Below are 22,225 nucleotides of genomic sequence, written 5' to 3' on the forward strand. Positions count from 1 at the left end.
GCGCCTGGCCACCTCCCGTCAACACCTCACGCCACGGCTGATGATGAGGGCGCGCAATCAAGCCAGCTCTCTCTCTCTCTCTCTCTCTCTCTCTCTCTCTCTCTCTCTCTCTCTCTCTCTCTCTCTCAGTGCATGACGTACCCTTTGTGCATTCTGCCTCTAGAGGCGTTACCCATGCCGTACTTCGATCCAAAGTGCATGTGACGTTCAATAGAAGGGTTGTGATATATACGTATCTTGTGCCATTTATCGAAAAGCATAGGTTATGTGATGCGTATTAGCATCGTATATATGTGCTGGCATTTAGTTACACATGACAGATGCACCACAGGTGTGCGCTAGCATCTTATGTGTTACGTGGCAGGTGTGGATCGTGACCAGCGCAGGTATGTGGTGCTGAGCTGAGTGTCTCTCAGAGGCGTCCTCAACCCAGTGACCAGGACGGTACGTACGATGACCTGGCCTTTGATCCGGTCAGGTCAAAGGTAAGGCCATCAAAGTCAAAGGTCGTGCCGCTGTGTTCACGGTTGATACAGCTGTATTCAAAGGTCGTACCGACGTGCTCAAGGATCGCACAACTGTGATCAAGGGTCGTACCGACGTGTTCTAGGATCGCATCAAGGACGCAATCTTGGATCTTAGCGTGGTACTCAAGGGTCGTACTGTCGAGCTTAAGGTGCGTCGTACCGTCGTGCTCAAGGGTTCTACCTCTATATAGTTAAGAATCGTACCTTAGTGGCCAAGGGTCGTGCCGTCTCGTACCGTAAATGTTCTGTGAAACAGGAGTAGTACTTGACATCCACTGAATGCTGTCTACCTGTAGTAGAAAGCGCGCACCACATTCACGACAACTTTATTTCTAAGTGTTCAGTTAATAATACAGTGCGGACGCATGGGTATGTACACTCGCCACGAACGTACACCGGTAAACGCACCGTTCCTCCTCTGTCTTTGGTCACCTCCGCCTGCCACAGACACAGGAGCCCTGGTGGTCTACTGGTGGTCTGCATCATCATCATTATCCCTGACGGTTGACGTCCGGCGACTCAAAGCTTCCGCGAGACAGTGTCCAGGTGCAGGCCGGCTGACACTGGTACGTATTGTGACGTGGTGCTCCGGCCAGCGCTCAGGTGAGGCAGGAATAATGGATTCCTTAGACAAGCTTCGTCTCATGTAATCGGACAAAGGCAAAGGACTTATGAGTGACATTCCCCCAGACTCCCTCCCTCCCTCCCTTCATGAAAGGCATTTGGAAAAATAATTAGGCACGTATTGTCAGGCGTACAAAAGTGTATGTCACTGGGTCTCTGAGATTCTTCCCACAACAACATTCATTTTCTTCTCTGAGTGAATATATATTTACAAACTCTGAGTGGTATATTTACAAACTCTGAGTGGTATATTTACAAACTCTGAGTGGTATATTTACAAACTCTGAGTGGTATATTTACAAACTCTGAGTGGTATATTTACAAACTCTGAGTGGTATATTTACAAACTCTGAGTGGTATATTTACAAACTCTGAGTGGTATATTTACAAACTCTGAGTGGTATATTTACAAACTCTGAGTGGTATATTCATTATTTCTCGGTACACTATTCTTCCATAAAGATGTCTGTAGTTATGTCTTAAGTTGTTAAGAGCAATATGGATATGTGATCACACAGGCCCGGTACATGAATGTAGTCATATAAGACGTATATTTAGCCAGTTATACTATCCCAGGTGGTTTGTGAACAAAGCTTACTGGAAAGCTAGGAAGACACTTTATGATTCTTGTGACAAAAATGTGATTAATGAGGGTAAGTTTAAATGTTCAGTGTTGCCCTATCCTCCCACCTTAGCTAATCTAAGACATGTTCTAAAAAAACAATGTTTGTTATGTTGATTTCCAGTACAATAACACTATCAGCAAGACCTTAATAAATAGTAGGCTAAATCATGCAACAGTTGGGAATGTTTACGCCGTCAAATGCAAGGTGTATATATATATATATATATATATATATATATATATATATATATATATATATATATATATATATATATATATATATGCCAGACAGGAAAAACTACAACGGAGAGGTGTTACTGGCACCGTGACGCAGTACGCAGGGATGACTACAGAAATGCGATCGCTAAACACGAATGAAAATGATTACAGATCACGAAAATCCTGTTATTCTATACCCCTCTGCTGATTATGCCACACGCAACGTCATTGAATCCTATCTCCTGAAGATGTAATACACGAAAGCGCTCATGATCTTGCGTTTCCTTTCCCATGTGACAGTGTGATTGGTATATATTTACTGACCTCAACTTCTGGGTCTCATACGTTCGTCATCAGGAAACTCTTATGAAAATCTACAACGTTGATCACAATGATCGTGTCTCATAAACAAAAGCTGAGCGTTATAAAGTCTAGATATATTCTTAACGCATAAACAATCACAATATATATATCATCCAATTCTAGTTTATCTTAAGTGTATGGTTAGGTTAGGTCAGGTTAAGTGTATGGTTAAACCATTTAATGCATATACTTATTTTATGACACAAGGTATTTGAGGTTTGCGTCGTACAATTGTGTTGAGACTATCTCATCATGATGGACTTGTGAGTCTGCTTGAGCTCTATATAAAGCTTGAGAGAGACGGGTGCTTGCCCTTCGGTGGTGACGCCGCCCGCCTTTACGTTTTCAGTGACCCGGGCTCAATCAACTCTCGGGCGCGCATATTGTTATGTAGTTGAATCATTTCAAATTGATAACTGCCTTCCCTCTCATCACCAGGTAACGAGTCTTCCAGGAACAAAAAACGAACTTAACGTATAAATTTTGCCTATAATGCACGTGAGTGAGAATTCTAAGTAATTAACGTCAAAGTATATGCAAGTGAAAAATCTAAGTACTCGAGTCACGGTGAATCCCAAGATAACATTGATATATGATCATTACTTAACACTTGTAACAGGAATGTGTGAGCAAGTGTAAGGTTTGCTCAGTATGTAACATGTGACCACGACACTGGCCGGTGTATACAGACTCTAACAACATGTGTGTTACCTTCTTCTCAGGCCCACCTGGACGATGCGAGGCTCTCTCTTGTTACTACGAGTGACACTCCTGCAGGTGGCTCTTGTTACACAGGTAAGACAGCTCTTGTTACACGAGTCAGCCAACTCGTTACCAAAGTATGACAACTATGTTAACCAGGTACACAGATCACAGTGCAGGTGTGAGGTAGTGTTTGGTCATCCCCCAAAATGATCTACTTTTGTCTCGCAAAAACCAAGTCAAAATCACTTACTCGCGCAGATAAAAATCTCTTTGTTATACATGTGAGAATCTCTGAATCATCCAAGTGAGGATCTGCAATCATGCAGGCGAGAACCTCTTTTCAGTTACATACATGCCAGTGAAAGAGGCGACAAATGAGATAGTTAAGTGGTGACTAACGTTCTCGAAAGGTTCAATGCTACGGGAAAAGTTCCAGGCCAGTGGAAATGTGCCGATGTAACACAGATACTGAAAAAAAAAAGATACAAGAATAGCAGCAAAGTACTGCTCGGAAATTATCGTCCAATGAACGTGTCCTGCTGGAAAACTTATGGAAACCATCATTCAAAATTGAATTCTGAACCATATACAGGATCACCACTTACTTACTTAACAGTCTTTATCATAGTTCACCACTTAACAGTCTTCATCATGGTTCACCACTTACTTACTTAACAGTCTTCATCATGGTTGTCGACGAAATCGACCATCTGACAAATATGTTCGATATCTTGTATGATACAACCAGCATACGTGACCAGAGTACAGCAGCTCATCTCATCTGACAAAGATGTTAAAAAAAATGGATCGATAAGGTTCCTCATCAAAGGTCCAGGCAAGAATTAAGTCACGTGGTATTGATGGCGTTGTACTTAAGGATATAAGAAAATGATTAATGACCGTAAGCAAGTGGTGTGATTATGGGTCAAGCTTTAGAATAGTTAGACGTAACAAGTGGAGTGCCACAAGGGTAAGTCTTTGAACCGGTTCTCTTTCTCATACATAACAATAATATTGATAATTGCCTGTATTGTAAGATATCAAAATTTGTTGATGATACAAACCTTGTAAATATATCTTTTAATGAACTTGAAAGTCTACAGGTTTAAACTGACATATACAAACTGATGAACTGGGCTTACAAGTGGCAAATGAATTACGATATCGATAATTGCAAAGTTTTACAGAACGGTAGAGAAAACGGAGGCAAGTTATAATCCAAGAAGATATTTGTCCATAAAACTTTTTAAGCTTACAGCCGAATTGCTCGTATCACATATGACGTATTAAGCTTGCAGCTTAGATATTCGTGCATTATGCTTATAAAGCTTGAGGCTGCAATGTTCAAACAGAAGACACATAAAGTTTGCACTTAACATTCTCATAAAAGAAACAACGTCTCCTAAGATTTCAAGATGTTTACACTTCAACTCACAAATTCTGTAAGTGAAGCAGACTTGCTCACATCTGACCCTATGTGACCTCAGATGTTAGAGTCGGTCTCTCGTGAGTCACAGAGATCCGAAAGTCACACTCGGAGTGAGCCAGACTGACAGACGTATGGTCCGTGCGGTACATGGAAGGGTCTGTGCGTGGGTCTGTGGTATATGGGAAACAGTGGCTGTTGGCTCTGTACTTCAACCCTCGAGAACGAAACCTAAAGAAAAAAAAAAGAAATAGAGAAAAATGTTTTGAGAAAAATGTACGCTCGGATTCTTGCTTTTCAGATTGAAAAAAAAAAAAACGAATAATTTCGAGATAACGTAAGTTCCACAATGTTGAAAATTGTTGTAGAAATCATATTTCATATCGTGTTTCCAGAGCATGCAATATCCTCCCATCAGAAAACACGGTCAATGACTTCATGTGTTCGTCAAAGTAAATAGCACAAACCTCGGGCTTGTTATGAACATATAAAAAAGATGCCACACATAATACGACATGTTTCCCTCAGTGAACACTGACTGATCGTCACGCGGAAGGTAAACTAAAAACTTTAAATTATTTTTTTTTTTAATGGATTAGATCTTCCTATGTCTGACGCTGGGTCATCCCAGATGTACCCTCACATCAGGACACAGGTGTACCCTCACATCAGGACAAAGGTGTACCCTCACATCAGGACACAGGTGTACCCTCACATCAGGATATAGGTGTACCCTCACATCAGGACACAGGTGTACCCTCACATCAGGACACAGGTGTACCCTCACATCAGGACACAGGATGTACCCTCACATCAGGACACAGATGTACCCTCACATCAGGACACAGGTGTACCCTCACATCAGGACACAGGTGTACCCTCACATCAGGACACAGATGTACCCTCACATCAGGACACAGGTGTACCCTCATATCATACAATGAAAATTCAATAATGCAGTTATTTTGCCGTCAGACTTTTGACCTGATTATAACCTGCATTAACCTTGCGTCTTCCTTGTTTACACACGAACTATACATACACACACGAACTATGTGCCTTTCATGAGGTGATTGCACTGTCTCGTGCACTTCCCTGGAGAGGCTGCCGGCAGCCACGCGTCACTTTACGGCAATCACTAATAATGTTCTGTTTCCAAACTGATAATCTGCTTTTATGAAGTAAGAGGGAATCCATAACCTTCATAAGAGCTGGTCGCTTTTATCGAACACACAGGCAAATGGTAGTGGATATCGGAAGACGTTCTGAGCTCTGACGCGAAAAATCGTGCGCAAATCTTTGAAAATAAGGAGAACGCGTTTTCCTTCGAGAAAAGGGAGAAAAAATAGTTATGCTGGAGAGGTTGATGTTGTCGGCCTGGAGGATGGGGGGAGAGTCAGTCCCCTCCCGCTGTTATGAGCGAGGTGCAGTGTGTTAGCCTGGTGCAGGCAAGATTAAACTTCATTAAGTGGGTTAATCATATGCTCGGATTCTCCATCTCACCGCGCCGGTGTGGCTCACTCCACCAGCAGCCTAGGAAACACTATTAGCGCGCAGGGTCGACCTCCACCTACCGCCTGGGAAATACTCTCTCTCCAAGCACCGCCATGTTTTCCGTGATACGTGAAGTCTTCAACGTCAGCGCTGAAATGTCAACAGGTGTCACTTCCTGTGGGTACGAAGGCTTCCCCTCACACGGCACATGTAGGATGACCACCTCAAACGTGCTGATGTTCTCTACCTCGTAGTCTGGTACTAAGACTTGCTCGGCTCTCCAGCTGAAGAAAGACTTGAGGAAGACATATTGTAATACGTCACTCCTGCACGAGACCCAACTGTCTACCAATATTTCCTCAGTTTTGTTTGAAGACTTTTTTCTTCTTCTTCTTCATGTCACCACAAACATGGCGCCAGGACGCCTTCTGGACTTATGTCTTCAAACACTGATGTTATTCGTCTCAAGACTGGTCTTGACAAACCACCAATGTTTCTATGTTTCATTTCATGTTTCAGATCTACTGAAACATTTCATTAGAATTAGAGTTTCTAAAATCATGTCATGAAATCCTGACACCCTCTCCTCTCCACTTACGGGTCTTGAAGGTTGGTGATCTCATATTCATCTCAACACATTCTTCACCGTTAACATATTTTCTAATGTTAATTAATCTAACACTATTTACACTTTTTCTACTGTCAACAAATATCGTTACGTTAAACATACCTCTGCTCACTCATGCTCCAGTCCATCATGTTATAACAACAGTCTCTCGTCCGAAACGCTTCACCTCACCATCCTCCAGTATATACCACACGCATCACCTCACCATCCTCCAGTATATACCACACGCATCACCTCACCATCCTCCAGTATATACCACACGCATCACCTCGCCATCCTCCTGTATATACCACACGCATCACCTCACCATCCTCCAGTATATACCACACGCATCACCTCACCATCCTCCTGTATATACCACACGCATCACCTCACCATCCTCCTGTATATACCACACGCATCACCTCACCATCCTCCTGTATATACCACACGCTTCACCTCACCATCCTCCAGTATATACCACACGCATCACCTCACCATCCTCCTGTATATACCTTTTAACCCATCACGAACTTTTCCTCCTCCTCCTCCCTCTGGCCACAACTATGACACGTTCCCATCGCTGACTGATGTAACTTTTGGGTCATTTTTCCCCCACTTCAGAAGATGATGACCTTCTTCGGGCGATGCTTCTGTCTCTGTGGAGCACATCCCCACGTCACTCCTCCTCCAATACCACCTCTTCATCTAATCTATGCTTCCATCCTACCTTTTCCTGAGGCCATTCTGTGAAACGCAACTCAAAGTTTGAAATAAAATGTCATGAACAGCTGGACGACTTCGTGACTCTCTGTCACTTTCCCTCTCCGTTTCTTTCACGTTGTGTGTGGTACTGTATCTGTCTCTCTGTTCCTGAAGAATCTGATATCTTTCCACTCCTCTTCCTCTACTTCCATTTTGACGATTCCAGCATTCCTTCGCCTCCCAAGTACATACACACTTGTTGATAATGGTATGACCTCTCCCGTGTGTTCTATTCATCTGGCCCACACAACGCTATCATCTCCAGACATCAGCAAGGTGCGCGGCCCGGACGATACGCAACCGAGTACCCTGAAGCTGCATGTCTCTGGGTTGTCATCGTGCTTGCACCACTCATTTTCCCTTCACCTGTAAAACAAATATTTTCGTGACTGTTCTCATCCTTCTACCTGTTGCCCAATCGTTCCTGACCTTTACAATCTCCAACATTCTCGCATCATCTCCCTCATCTCTCGTTTGTCCGACCACCACACACAGTCTTCTGTCCGGTCAACATCATGGCTTTCGCATGGTGCGATTTCCTGCAGATATATTTTCCTCTACCACTAACGTCTGGTTATCCTCGCTGAGCGAGTCCTGCAGATCCTGTGTAGTACCAGATCCTGGTAACTAAGAAACCTTTCTATAGGCTCCGGCTAGCGTACGGGTCTGGTCTTGATGGCTAGCGCACGGGTCTGGTCTTGATGGCTAGCGCACGGGTCTGGTCTTGATGGCTAGCGCACGGGTCTGGTCTTGATGGCTGGCGCACGGGTCTGGTCTTGATGGCTGGCGCACGGGTCTGGTCTTGATGGCTGGCGCACGGGTCTGGTCTTGATGGCTGGCGCACGGGTCTGGTCTTGATGGCTGGCGCACGGGTCTGGTCTTGATGGCTGGCGCACGGGTCTGGTCTTGATGGCTGGCGCACGGCTCTGGTCTTGATGGCTGGCGCACGGCTCTGGTCTTGACTCTACCTTCCTCTATCTCTCTCCTTCACTCTGCTTTCTTATTTCCAGCTTTCTCTGTGGTTGGTACATCGCTGGAGACAGTTCTGGATCAACCTTTCCTCTTCTTTCCCTGTAGGCAGCGCTCTGGTCTGAGGCCTACCATCGTCCCACTGTTCATCACCAACGTAATTCTTCAATAACGGCCCAGTTCACTCGTATTCTAATACCTCAAATCACCTCCAACTTCTCTTATTCATCTGACGTCTCATTTCTATCCCGACTTCTAAAAAATTTGGCGCTGAATACGAGTTTCTGGTGAGGCTCACCTAAGTTCCTCAAGTTTAAAACTTATACATTCCGGGCTTATTTTTTCCACTTGTGTTCCTCTAAAACTCTTCCCAAAAGTTTAATATTCTTGCGTTTAATTCCATCAAGGAAATCTCACATGACCCCAGTGGTTAAGTCTGCCTACAACAAAAGGGAATCTTGTTTACACGACAAAAAATTCGTTTCCTCTGACCAGCCGCCCCGATTATGTAAATGATTGGTTCATCCTGGAGCAGTGGCTGATAGACGTACCTACCTACCTCCACAGAGTAATCCCTACCCCCACAGAGTAATCCCTACCCCCACAGAGTAATCCCTATCCCCACAGAGTAATCCCTACCCCCACAGAGTAATCCCTACCCCCACAGAGTAATCCCTACCCCCACAGAGTAATCCCTACCCTCAAAGAGTAATCCCTACCCCCACAGAGTAATCCCTACCCCTACAGAGTAATCCCTACCCCACAGAGTAATCCCTACCCCACAGAGTAATCCCTACCCCACAGAGTAATCCCTACCCCACAGAGTAATCCCTACCCCCACAGAGTAATCCTACCCTCAAAGAGTAATCCCTACCCCCACAGAGTAATCCCTACCCCCACAGAGTAATCCCTACCCCACAGAGTAATCCCTACCCCACAGAGTAATCCCTACCCCACAGAGTAATCCCTACCCCCACAGAGTAATCCCTACCCCACAGAGTAATCCCTACCCCCACAGAGTAATCCCTACCCCACAGAGTAATCCCTACCCCACAGAGTAATCCCTACCCCCACAGAGTAATCCCTACCCCACAGAGTTACATCTTAAAGTAATCCAGTTGAACACCTCTCCCAGTCTGCCTCCCAAACTCGATCCAGCTCCCCTACTCCCCAATGCTGTCTCGCATGTTTGCCTCTCCACAGCCGGGATACGTGTGTGTCTCGGCTTGGCCACAGTGTAGTGAGGAAGGCCCTTCACCGCATGACTACAGCGTAGCCAGCGACAACTCGGGGATGAGCCGGTGTGATACCTGATTCTCTTGCTTCACTGCTGACTTGCTGGATCTCCTTCTCCTCCTCAATGTCTTCCTTAAAAGATCCAACCCGCTTCTCCTAGGCGCCACGAGACCAGTCGTACCCATGTCTCTTTCCTCTTTCTTATTATTTTTTTTTTCTCACCCAACCCAAAGAGGTTTGGTCATTAACGAAGACGCTTGTTATCAAGATCACATCACTGACTCTCGGTCATTAACGAAGACGCTTGTTATCAAGATCACATCACTGACTCTCAGTCAACTTTCATTCCCTTCCACTTGAGGTAAACACTTCCACGACGATCAGTCTGCTTTATGAAGTTAATAATTTATTTTGACATGAGGGATGAATCCTTCCTTCGCTGAGAGAGAGAGAGAGAGAGATCGTTCCGGCGTACTGATCATAGTATGCGTACATCATAATAATGATATTAAATAAAAAGACACTTCTCCTCGTATCCTGATTGTGTAATACGTGAAAAAAGGGTTTTGCCAAATGCTTCTGCAATCATCAACTTGGTACTGAACATGTTGCTTCTTGTAAGGAAGAGATGACCAGAGGTATTGTGACCAAACCTACGACCATAACCTCTCTCTCTCTCTCTCTCTCTCTCTCTCTCTCTCTCTCTCTCTCTCTCTCTCTGACGGCTGACCGAGAGAGGAACCAACAGGACGGGGTCGATGGTTAATAGGCTACCAGTTTCTTGACTCAATGGGCCATTAAAATGAGGGCAAGGTGGGGGATGGGGGCGCTTTGCCTTACAGAGAGAACGGAGGCAATTTCATAGAGGGAGAGAGAGAGAGAGAGAGAGAGAGAGAGAGAGAGAGAGAGAGAGAGAGAGAGAGAGAGAGAGAGAGCAATTCCCGTCAGGTGGTCTGTGTGTCTCCTTCGCTTGTATCAAAACCCACACGTGTTGTCATGCACGCCTCTGTTACCATGGCAAATCTGAGGCCGATCCACTCCATCTCATTTCTACTTGAGATCACGACACAACTTATCTGTTGTCCTTCTACTTCCAAAACGTTGCTGGTTTTCGTTTCATTACTGTACCTGTACCAGAGAGGCTCATGAGATACAAAATACAGTAAAAGTTTAATCCTTGACCTTTCCATGTAATGGTGGTATGGCACATGTGTCAGCCAGGCAGTCTCTTGTGATAGTCTAGTGGTTATCATGCCTCCACCTCGCTATCATCTACAGTGGTTATCATGCCTCCACCTCGCTATCATCTACAGTGGTTATCATGCCTCCACCTCGCTATCATCTACAGTGGTTATCATGCCTCCACCTCGCTATCATCTACAGTGGTTATCATGGCTCCACCTCGGAACATCTTGTGCACTGAAGAGTGTCGTCAACATTCCCTCGTGAATGAAGAGGAGGTAAACACCCACCTGCCCACATCAGAACCCGAATGACAAAAGACTGTGCTACTCCTTCCTAAGCGATGCGGTTCGTTCCACAATAAACCTGTTACCTACGTCCTCGAAGTGCTTCAACTTGGTCTCGCGTGGTTAATGGCATCAGCATATTTCCTCCTGCGGCGCAAGTGATTCATGAATCTTCAGGAACTCAAGCGTACTCCAGGGAGGATGTGGAGTGCGAGTGTCGGGTCGTGGGATGTACCCTTTTGTTGGTGGTACATCTGGAGCATCTCTCCAACAAATTGAACCTGGGGTGTGTGGGGCGGGAGGTGGGAGTAGTGTCAATACTGCAGAGTGAACTGAGATACACGGAGGTGGGGCATCTGGCTGTGCTACGCGTTGCTCCAAATCAACCTTACCCACGGGTCGTTCCGGTTTGGTGAATGGTCGTACATGTGTGGTTCAGGGGATCAAAGTTTACATAATCGTGTCGGGTTATTTCTCACACACATTCTTCATAGTAGACACCACCTGATCCACACATCCTCCACCACTTCTGAAACGACAATGCTCCTGCCCAGTCTGATGCTCTGTACATGCCCTCACCCTCTGGTATCCTCCACTAGCTGAAGTATCCACTGGCTCTGGTATCCTCCCCTGGCTCTGGTATTATACACTGGCTCTGGTATACACGTAACACCTACCTACAGGGATAGTGAAGGGAGGGTGCAGGAGTAGGACTGGCTTTAAGATGGTTCATTACTCACTACAGTTAAGGTGGGAATTGACCCAAAATGCTGTTGGCATGACCCTAATCTCCACCTAAATGGTTATATATGGATGGGCGAAAGCTAGTTCTAGTTTCCTCATCGTATATTTCCAAACACACTAGTTACAGCACCATATAATCATACACCACATCAATCGTCAACAAACTGTCCCTAATTCACCCCTCGCACGGCGGTGTGAGGGAGAGGGAAGCACATGAACCAAAACCTCACTGATGACAACCGACCCTGGAACCAACATTCTCCTTTACATCAGTCAATTCACACAAAGAGTCTACCGCGCCATCCACCCACTCACACGGTGTCTGACGCAGTGTATACAGGCCTGTGTGGACACCCAAGCCTCGCTATGCACGGGGTCTGTCCACCATGGAGAGGTTGGGGAGGACACCACACGTGTTCAGCCAACCCCGTTGCTAACACTGAGGTGAGGAGACATGTTCCCCCATGCCCTCTGACCCGTCCACACCCTCCCTCCGCTCAGTGTCGGCTGACTATCCTGGACAGGTGGATGCTCCAAGGCTAATGCCACTCGCCCCTGCTGAGTCTATTCTTATCATGATTATTGTGATGGAGGAAACCTATCCACACGGAGCCAACATGACGGCTGGAGGCACACTAGACTGGACCAGCCTCCGTCCCCACCTCGTCCGCCCTCCTCAGCAGGTTCTACTTCCTGTGCCACGTAAACAGAACATCGAGATCCGTAACACTTATCAAACTACGTTTCTGAAGATCCTGAAAGCTGGTACTGTGAATAGAGTTCCGTGAGCCACACACACACACACACACTTAAAGTCACAAGAATACTGGAATATTCAGAGTTCTACATGATGAAGATACAAGTTAGCAGGTTCTGAGGCCCAAACAGCGTTAAGTTCCGTATCAATTTGTATACATATATAAGATAGATAGGTAATATAACCCACACACACTCTCAAAATCATTGTAAACACTTACGACATTTTAGTGCCTCCTTAAAATACCAGGTTTTCTATGGAAATTATCCACAATTCGTTTTCTATCATTTTTGTCTAATGATTAGGCAGGACTCATATAGTTTCGTAGCCAGAACCCGGCGTAAAATGTTCGAATGGTGAAAATGTTTACTTTCAAAAAGCCTTCAGAATTTCACATTGACTGCAAGATATACACTCTCTCAGCAGAACAATATAGAGCCCAAAACAAGTTGTTTCTATGATGTAATTCAAGCTATGGTGACTCTATGACAGTATACACGGTAAAAGAAATATTTATACCGTTGATACGACTTTCAAAACGTGATGGGTGTGAAACAAATGAACAAAGAAGGACTGATGTGCAAGTCACAATTTTGATAGATGATGAAAATTAGTTAATGTGCAACGCATCATTACATGTTGGGAGAATATAATCTGAACGAGTAAGAGTATGTGCAACGCATCATTACATGTTGGGAGAATATAATCTGAACGAGTAAGAGTCACTTACAATAACACGAGACGGCGGTGCTGCGATCATGGACCACAATCATGATGAGAGTGTATGTATGTCGTCTGGGTCACACTGGACACTTAGCTGAATTACGTGACGCGTCATGTTACCGATGGTCTTCATTGTTAATAACAATGACTCACTCGTATGATTCTCTCTGACCTTCCTAACCCAGGATCGGCATGATCAGTGACGCGTTTCCAATATCCTGAAATGGAGGAGTCGGTAGATTGTGGCGGGTCAGTGTCGTGTTCCTCCTGTTCTAAAAAGGCGTTAGTTCTATGTCTTATTGGCGGGCCATCAAAGAGCTGTATGGCTGTATGGTTAGGTTTGTCTAGGTGTTGATGACACGTGCTTTCTGTCTAATGTGAATGGTTTCTAATATCTGTAGTCTCCTCCGATCACTGCAACTAGCTATGATTTTTTTGTGGTATTTACTATATTCTCCCTTGTTAGTCTCGTTCCATGATTTTGTTCATGATGTTCGATTCCACCTTCGTGTAAGTGGAACGAGAGGCTACGAGATACATAGAACTTACGTAGAAAAATCACATTACACACACACACACACACATTAATATTTAAAATCATTTCAAAAATATAATGGAATCCAAATCTCTTCACGTAAATTCTTTCCCACCCGCCAACAAAGGAATTTTTTTGGATCTGAAGCAACTTAAACGTGTACGGTCGTCTACATGTAAGAGCACAACGCCCTTCTCCAAACTGCACACGTTCAGAAAATTATGATCTGATTTTACATCAAAGACTAAAAACTTTTTCCAGGCGACAGATCTCGAGTAAATAACAAAACTTTTAAAAGGAACCGAAGCCAAAAACTTCCAGGAACTCGGAACTTTTGATCACCTAAAGTCAAAACTTTTACAGACCCGAGGTAGAAAGTCTGTAAAAGAAAAAAAAAAAAAAACCTGCCATCAATATAGTAGAGGAACGGCAGGAGTAAACTTCTTCCAGCCGTTAAATGGTTCCTGGAATGACGAGGAAGGATCAGTCTCGAGAGAGCCGCCACCTGAGCTACTGTTTTCCTCCTCATTCATAAGATGTTATGACCCTCGCGTCACACGACCCCTCTAACAACACCAGCAGACTCCAGGCATCTTGTCACAACACGGAGGCTATTAAGTCTGGTCATACCTAGGTAGAAGCCAAGCCTGGAAACATGTAGGAATCAGGTAAAATCCATCACAAAGTCTTCCTCCTGCTCGTTTCATCAAAAGTAAACTGGTACAGGGAAGAACATCGTGTTCTGTCGACAACTGAATGTTCATTTAATAGTTCAGATATTCAGAGGAAGATTCATACATAAAGACAGAGGCCTTGTACTTCATGACGACCTCACGGCCCATCGGAAAAAAAAGCCTCATTTGAGTACGAACTTCGAGCAAGAATCAGTGAGTGATGATAATGGGAACTTCCTAAAGGACAGCAGCCACGGCCACTATGCAATGTAGTACACCACAATCCAGACTGAACTGAAACGTTTCATTGAAATGAACTTTGAAAATCATACGAAACTAATTAGCGATCTTTTTTCGCATCAAAGTGACCCACCCTATTCCTTATTCCATCTCACATATCAGATATCACATCTACTACTGGCACGAGATCAATCCCTCTGTTAAATATATATCATACCCTCAAGGTGAACAGATGTATATCACACCACCAAGGTACACAGATATACATTATACCCTCAAGGTACACAGATATACATTATACCACCAAGGTACACAGATATACATTACACCACCAAGGTACACAGATATACATTATACCACCAAGGTACACAGATATACATTATACCACCAAGGTACACAGATATAATCACCAACGTTAAGCTCCACTCAAAGGTTCAACTGTGATCATGCAATACCATCTCATCCCACCAAAATCAAGCGATATTTTGGAGAATCAATGTACAGAGGACACGAATCTAATTACGTACCGACAGCAGCACACAATACGACTGCCATGGGACCCGTCACTGATCCCCAGGGGAGCCAGACACGACGGCCGAGGAGCAATACCTAACGCAATATATCGAAACCAGTCAAGAGTAAAAGAGACAAAAGATAAGATACACAATTTTCCAGGCTCATAAGTGCCTGGGAGATCCTCCCAGCACTCGCCCAGGAACTAAACAAACCATAAACCTTCAAATCTCGTGTAAAGAAATCAACTGGAAAGCTCAAGCGAGTGTGATTAGAACATGCATAATTTACTTTCTGTTTCAAAAATAGAAGCTTCAAACATCAACGCACTCTTGCCTAGCTAAGAGTGCGTTGTCCTCACACTATAATATCTTCACTTCTCTCAAGGCCCTTCGTCTCAGCCGGTCCCCAGCCATCATACCCCAGAGAAATACCGCCCAAATTACCCCCGACTCCCACTTCCCTCACCCACCACCGGTCAACCACACAGGGCGGCACACCCGCCTCCCACGCCACTTCATCCACAGTCAAGTGAGGGTCAGGGTCTTACGCAGCCACTATCTTCCAGACGCGTTGCACTTCTGTTGACGCGTCGCACTTCTATTGACGCGTCGCACCTCTAATGACGCGTCGCACTTCTATTGACGCGTCGCACTTCTGTTGACGCGTCGCACTTCTGTTGACGCGTCGCACTTCTATTGACGCGTCGCACTTCTATTGACGCGTCGCACTTCTATTGACGCGTCGCACTTCTGTTGACGCGTTGCACTTCTGTTGACGCGTCGCACTTCTATTGACGCGTCGCACTTCTATTGACGCGTCGCACTTCTATTGACGCGTCGCACTTCTGTTGACGCGTTGCACTTCTGTTGACGCGTCGCACTTCTATTGACGCGTCGCACTTCTATTGACGCGTCGCACTTCTGTTGACGCGTCGCACTTCTGTTGACGCGTCGCACTTCTGTTGACGCGTCGCACTTCTGTTGACGCGTCGGAACCTCTGTTGACGCGTCGGAACCTCTGTTGACGCGTCGGAACCTCTGTTGACGCGACGGAAACTCTGTTGACAAATCGTGTTTTATTTTCTTCTTCAACACTACAGTTTATCATCATCATAGGAGAGAACATCACTGTGTGTGTGTGTGTGTGTGTGTGTGTGTGTACTGTATCATATAGGTTATTATCATTAATTCCATGTCTCTCTGTAACTGCATATCGTCTACGTTATTCTGATCATTTCTGTTTTATGTATGTATTTTCTGACTACTACAGGTTCCATCATATCTTTCAAAACCCATCGGTTATATTCCACTGTGGATTTCTATTTCCACTCCCTCTCTCTCCACATCACATCACCACCTTACCTGCTGCCCCCAGCGTGGCTAACCCTGCCCCTCCTTCTCCACCCTCCACAGGGTGGTAGTTCGCGAGGGTCGGTGAGTCGGGTGGAGGTCAGGTCGGAGGTTCAGCACCGGTACGCCTTCACCCTCCTGGTGGCCACCTTGACCAACGTCCGCGCTGGGCCGCCCCGGGACCTCACCCTGACGATGCTTCTGCCCAGGGACGCCTTCGTCTCCTCCCTCACCATGTTAGTGCCCTACGTGCCTCACGCATCCACGGGGGAGGGGGGAGGGGTCTTTTCTATGGGCTTATAAAGTGGTAGTCTGTTGCTTGGAGTTCTGGAGTTAAAGGAATGCTTCAGTGGGGTTCTGATGTTACAGGAATGCTTCAGTGGGGTTCTGATGTTACAGGAATGCTTCAGTGGGGTTCTGGTGTTACAGGAATGCTTCAGTGGGGTTCTCATGTTACAGGAATGCTCCAGTGGGGTTCTGATGTTAAAGGAATGCTTGAATGGGGTTTTGATGTTAAAGAAATATTTCAGTTGTCACGTATTCTCATGAATGTTTCAGTCATTTTCTTACTGAATGTGTTTTCGTTGTGTTTTTAGTGTTTAATGTTAAGTGAGTATTCTACTAGTATAGATGTTTGTGTTATGTTTATGCTCCGATGTTAAAGGTGTGTTTTACCGATATTCTGGCGTCAAAGGACCTTATATGTTTTTGAGGAGCGCTTCAGCCTTGTTGCTGTATGATCTCTGAAAATTAATTCAAACTTACTCTGGCAAAGGACATTAAACGTTACCAGTGAGAATAGTACTGAGGCATGTTGTCTGGGAACTATGAGTAAACATGAGGATCTATATCACTTGTCTTACATATATATCTTTTTTTTTTTTTTTTTTATACTTTGTCGCTGTCTCCCGCGTCTGCGAGGTAGCGCAAGGAAACAGACGAAAGAAATGGCCCAACCCCCCCCCCCCCCCCCCATACACATGTACATACACATGTCCACACACGTGTATACATACCTACACAGCTTTCCATGGTCCACCCCAGACGCCTCACATGCCTTGATTCACTCCACTGACAGCACGTCAACCCCTGTATACCACATCGCTCCAATTCACTCTATTCCTTGCCCTCCTTACACCCTCCTGCATGTTCAGGCCCCGATCACACAAAATCTTTTTCACTCCATCTTTCCACCTCCAATTTGGTCTCCCTCTTCTCCTCGTTCCCTCCACCTCCGACACATATATCCTCTTGGTCAATCTTTCCTCACTCATTCTCTCCATGTGCCCAAACCAATTCAAAACACCCTCTTCTGCTCTCTCAACCACGCTCTTTTTATTTCCACACATCTCTCTTACCCTTACGTTACTTACTCGATCAAACCACCTCACACCACACATTGTCCTCAAACATCTCATTTCCAGCACATCCATCCTCCTGCGCACAACTCTATCCATAGCCCACGCCTCGCAACCATACAACATTGTTGGAACCACTATTCCTTCAAACATACCCATTTTTGCTTTCCGAGATAATGTTCTCGACTTCCACACATTTTTCAAGGCTCCCAAAATTTTCGCCCCCTCCCCCACCCTATGATCCACTTCCGCTTCCATGGTTCCATCCGCTGACAGATCCACTCCCAGATATCTAAAACACTTCACTTCCTCCAGTTTTTCTCCATTCAAACTTACCTCCCAATTGACTTGACCCTCAACCCTACTGTACCTAATAACCTTGCTCTTATTCACATTTACTCTTAACTTTCTTCTTCCACACACATATATATATATATATATATATATATATATATATATATATATATATATATATATACATAAGTGAAAATTTCAGGGGATTATCATTGCTGATGCTGGCATACACCATCATATCAGTTACCCTAAAATTAATAATGGACGAACTCCCGAAACACAAATTCACTTCTCGTGGGACATATTCCCTTACGTTTTGCCCCAGGAGTTCCTTCAACCATTGTGAGGCTTCTGCAGCGCTCAGGAAGCAGGCCACGTCCACCGCTTGGGTACGCCAACTCCTCAATATCATATGTGGACGCTTAAGAGCCTTTGAGGAAGCATCACGAATCGTGGAGATATGAGACTCGGTCTGGCTTCCCATATTCCTCATCATACGCGACTCCCCGGGGCCTCTGGGGTTGCCCACTTATAAAACGGAGACGACTCGCTCCATCTGAGGCTAATAAGGTGAACTCCTCCCCCGTGACGACTTAAGTCTTCTGCTCAGGACCGAGCAGAGCCAGAGTGAGGTGAAGGGAGTTACTGTGAGGCTAGAGAATGACTGGGAGAGGTACAGAAATATCATGATACAAAGATAAAGGAGGAAGACATAATAACAAAGCGACATACAGATATCACTCGAAATATTAGAACACAATGGCAAAGATGATGAGTCAAGAAAGATAGCAGAGATAAGATAATACCAGGGAATATTTAAGAAGGACATCAGGATAATAACAATAAAGGCGTGAGTGTTGAGGTACAGAGGTAATACAAGGAACAAGCTAAAAAATAAAAATAATAATTACAGATAACAGAACGGGGTCAATAAAGATAATGAAATAATCAAATCTGAGAATGAATTTCATATTCAAAGTGAATCATGAAAAAAGTATACAGATGACAGTCATTCTAAAGATGAACATAAAAACATAGCACTAATCAAACTCTATACATAGAGTGTATATAGAGGAAGCAACGCGGTGTTTCATATATAAGGCAGCAGTAATTATACAGTATAGTGTATGAAATAAAATTCAGTGAATAATGTGTTTAATAATGTATGATGTATGTGTGTGTGTGTGTGTGTCCCCACAGAGAGACGGGCGGGAGGAACTACACGACCCGAGTGACGGAGAAGCACAGAGTTGGTCGACGACGCCCACACGACCACAACGACCAAGGTCGTCGTCAACCAGGCAGGTGAGCCCCACACGACCAGGGTCGTACACCCGTGCAGCCTGGTACACTCACACGTACACCACAGGTATACCTCATCCTCCTGAAATGTATGCTGGTGTTGTAGTACACCCAAATGTATTCATATATCTGGATACATAAGGAGACATTGTGTATAGCAAGATATAGCAATCCCTAAATACACATGCATGGCTGAGAGGTCTTATACATAATTGAATATACATGTAAAGTCATGTATGATCATACATGAGACAATCATACATGGGAGAGTGGAATCTTGTATACAGCTCTGTATTTATCGAAGTCCTATGTTGTGAGTCATTGCTTGTGAGATATTCAGTCTCACAAGCAATGACCCATTACAACACGATCATAAGAGAGCGTACGAGTTTCTTCTGCCAATTTCAAAGTCTCTTTCGTACACTTTTCTTCCTTTCTCCTTATATTATTGTATAATTTTTTTTCTTTTACTTTTCAAAAGTTGCTTGATTGTTTACCTGGTTTTGATCTACTCTTTATAAAGCACTCGTTTGATCTACTCTTTATATCTACTTTCTTTAACTTTCTCTCAGGTGTAGACCTACAACTGCTCTGGAGCGCCTCTCTCTCTCTCTCTCTCTCTCTCTCTCTCTCTCTCTCCCCGTCCCTCACTTGCTCTCCTCTCCCAGATCCCCCACCCCGCCACTAGTGCTTTCAGAAAACCTCTTGTAACTCTGATCCCTTACAAATGGAACTCTCCCCTGTTTATATATATATATATATATATATATATATATATATATATATATATATATATATATATATATATATATATAATCTCAAGTGGAAGTAGAAAATAAAAACAAAGTACTTTCACTTATTAAATCCTCAGACCCAGCCACTCTGTCTGAGGATGTAATAAACGAAAGTACTCACTGTTCTTATCTCCTCTTCCTAGTGGTGATTGTGTGTGTGTGTGTGTGTGTGTGTGTATATATATATATATATATATATATATATATATATATATATATATATATATATATATATATATATATCCCTAATTTCTCTGATTCACCTATGCGCGGCATCATGTCTAATGCTTATCATTTCCAGGTTATTCTGTGTTAAAGCTGAGATCAAGCAGTGGTTGGGTACGCCCTCCTCAACCTCCAGTGTACTGCATGACCCACTGGTGCAGCATGTTCTCACACACACACACACACACACACACACACACACACACACACACACTAAGAATCTGTGCTTCGCAAATCCTCGTCCACCGTGCCAGTCCAGGTTTATCTGATGATGAACTTGATAGTTAAAATCCCCCGGATATCAACATTACGGCTATACTCTGACATCATCTCCAGGCGAAAACATTTGTATTTTCATCTGGTTTATATGGATTATTCTCTGCTGTAAACCCTTAAAGATAACTACGCCGGTTCTTCCTACCGTCACCATTGCCAAGATTTATTCTCAAAAATGATTTCCTGAAACCCGAGGTCTCTCTCTCTCTCTCTCTCTCTCTCTCTCTCTCTCTCTCTCTCTCTCTCTCTCTCTCTCTCTCTCACACACACACGTGAAGGACGACGTCTCGTCCTCTATCTCGTCTTCCCGTGCTGTGCACTTGCGTCTCCTTCTGGGAAGAACAGATCGGACTCCCTCTCCTCGGCTGCTCTGCTCTGTAGTGGTCGTAATGATGGCTCCTCGGCTGCCACTCTTCTACCCGCTTTCATATATAACAACAGTCACTCCCTTTCACCTTTCTCTGCTTTATTTTGTGATGGTCTTTGGCCTCTCTGTGTTCTCCTATATCCTCTTTATTCCGGGTTTTCCCTGGTGAATATTCCCAGGAATTTCACTCCACAGGCAGGTTTCTCCACTTTACAAGTGCTTGTGTGGTACACACCATCCAGAGAGTAACCTCACAGCCAGTCTTCCTGTACTATCTGTCCTTACCGCCAGTCGGTGCAGGGGGCCACGTCTGGTGCCTCTACCAGTGCTATGGTAACCTCGTTTATCCTCCTGTCTCCCTCCCTTCATCCCAGTGGATGTCGAACTCCTCCAGGTCATCTCTAGCTCCCCGCCTTCCGCTTTTCTGTTTCATGAGTCAGTGTGATCGAACCCACACGTCTGCTGCGTCCTTGCCTTCCTCAGGACGATGGTTCGATCCCCTCAGGAGGAAGGCACGAGAGGATGACTCTTGGGCACAATGGCCTGGGGTATGACCTGACCTTCCATGGTCCGGTCAAAGGTCACGCAACCATACCCGACGATACTGGTAGTATACATGTTGTAAGGAGAGGGATATTAACCCCTGTGGCCTCCCCCATCACTTCAACATGCTCTACCACCATAGTAGGACGCTATGAACTTGTGTATGGTGACCGCATTCACCACATCCTCGTTCACTCGACTCCATTCATCCATCCCTCCCTCACTATAGCAGTCCTTCGTATTCTTGTAACACATTTCTTAAATTCATGTCATGTTCTCTGGTTTTTCTATCTGTCCATCTTTTCGAAGAAGTGAATACTCATATCTATATATATATATATATATATATATATATATATATATATATATATATATATATATATATATATATATATATATATATATGACACTCTTCGTACTACAAAAGTACTTTTTCAATAATTTCTCACAAGTTTTTGGTTTATGTCTTTGGTAGTTCTCTCCCTGCGTCTCTCGAGGG

At 44.5% G+C, this 22,225-nt stretch overlaps 1 protein-coding gene across 1 annotated transcript in view; it reads left to right on the forward strand.

Annotated features, from left to right (window-relative positions):
• Window positions 1-22,225, forward strand: part of LOC139749662 (uncharacterized) — a 196,583-nt gene that overhangs the window by 146,636 nt on the left and 27,722 nt on the right. The window contains exons 2-4 of the mRNA XM_071663827.1: window positions 3,081-3,153; window positions 16,631-16,803; window positions 19,420-19,524. Coding sequence (XP_071519928.1) covers window positions 3,094-3,153; window positions 16,631-16,803; window positions 19,420-19,524 — 338 coding nt within the window. The 5' untranslated portion in view covers window positions 3,081-3,093. The remainder of the gene's footprint in view (window positions 1-3,080; window positions 3,154-16,630; window positions 16,804-19,419; window positions 19,525-22,225) is intronic.

This window comes from Panulirus ornatus, chromosome 8, assembly GCF_036320965.1.
Source record: "Panulirus ornatus isolate Po-2019 chromosome 8, ASM3632096v1, whole genome shotgun sequence".
NCBI classification, from domain to species: Eukaryota; Metazoa; Arthropoda; class Malacostraca; order Decapoda; family Palinuridae; genus Panulirus; species Panulirus ornatus.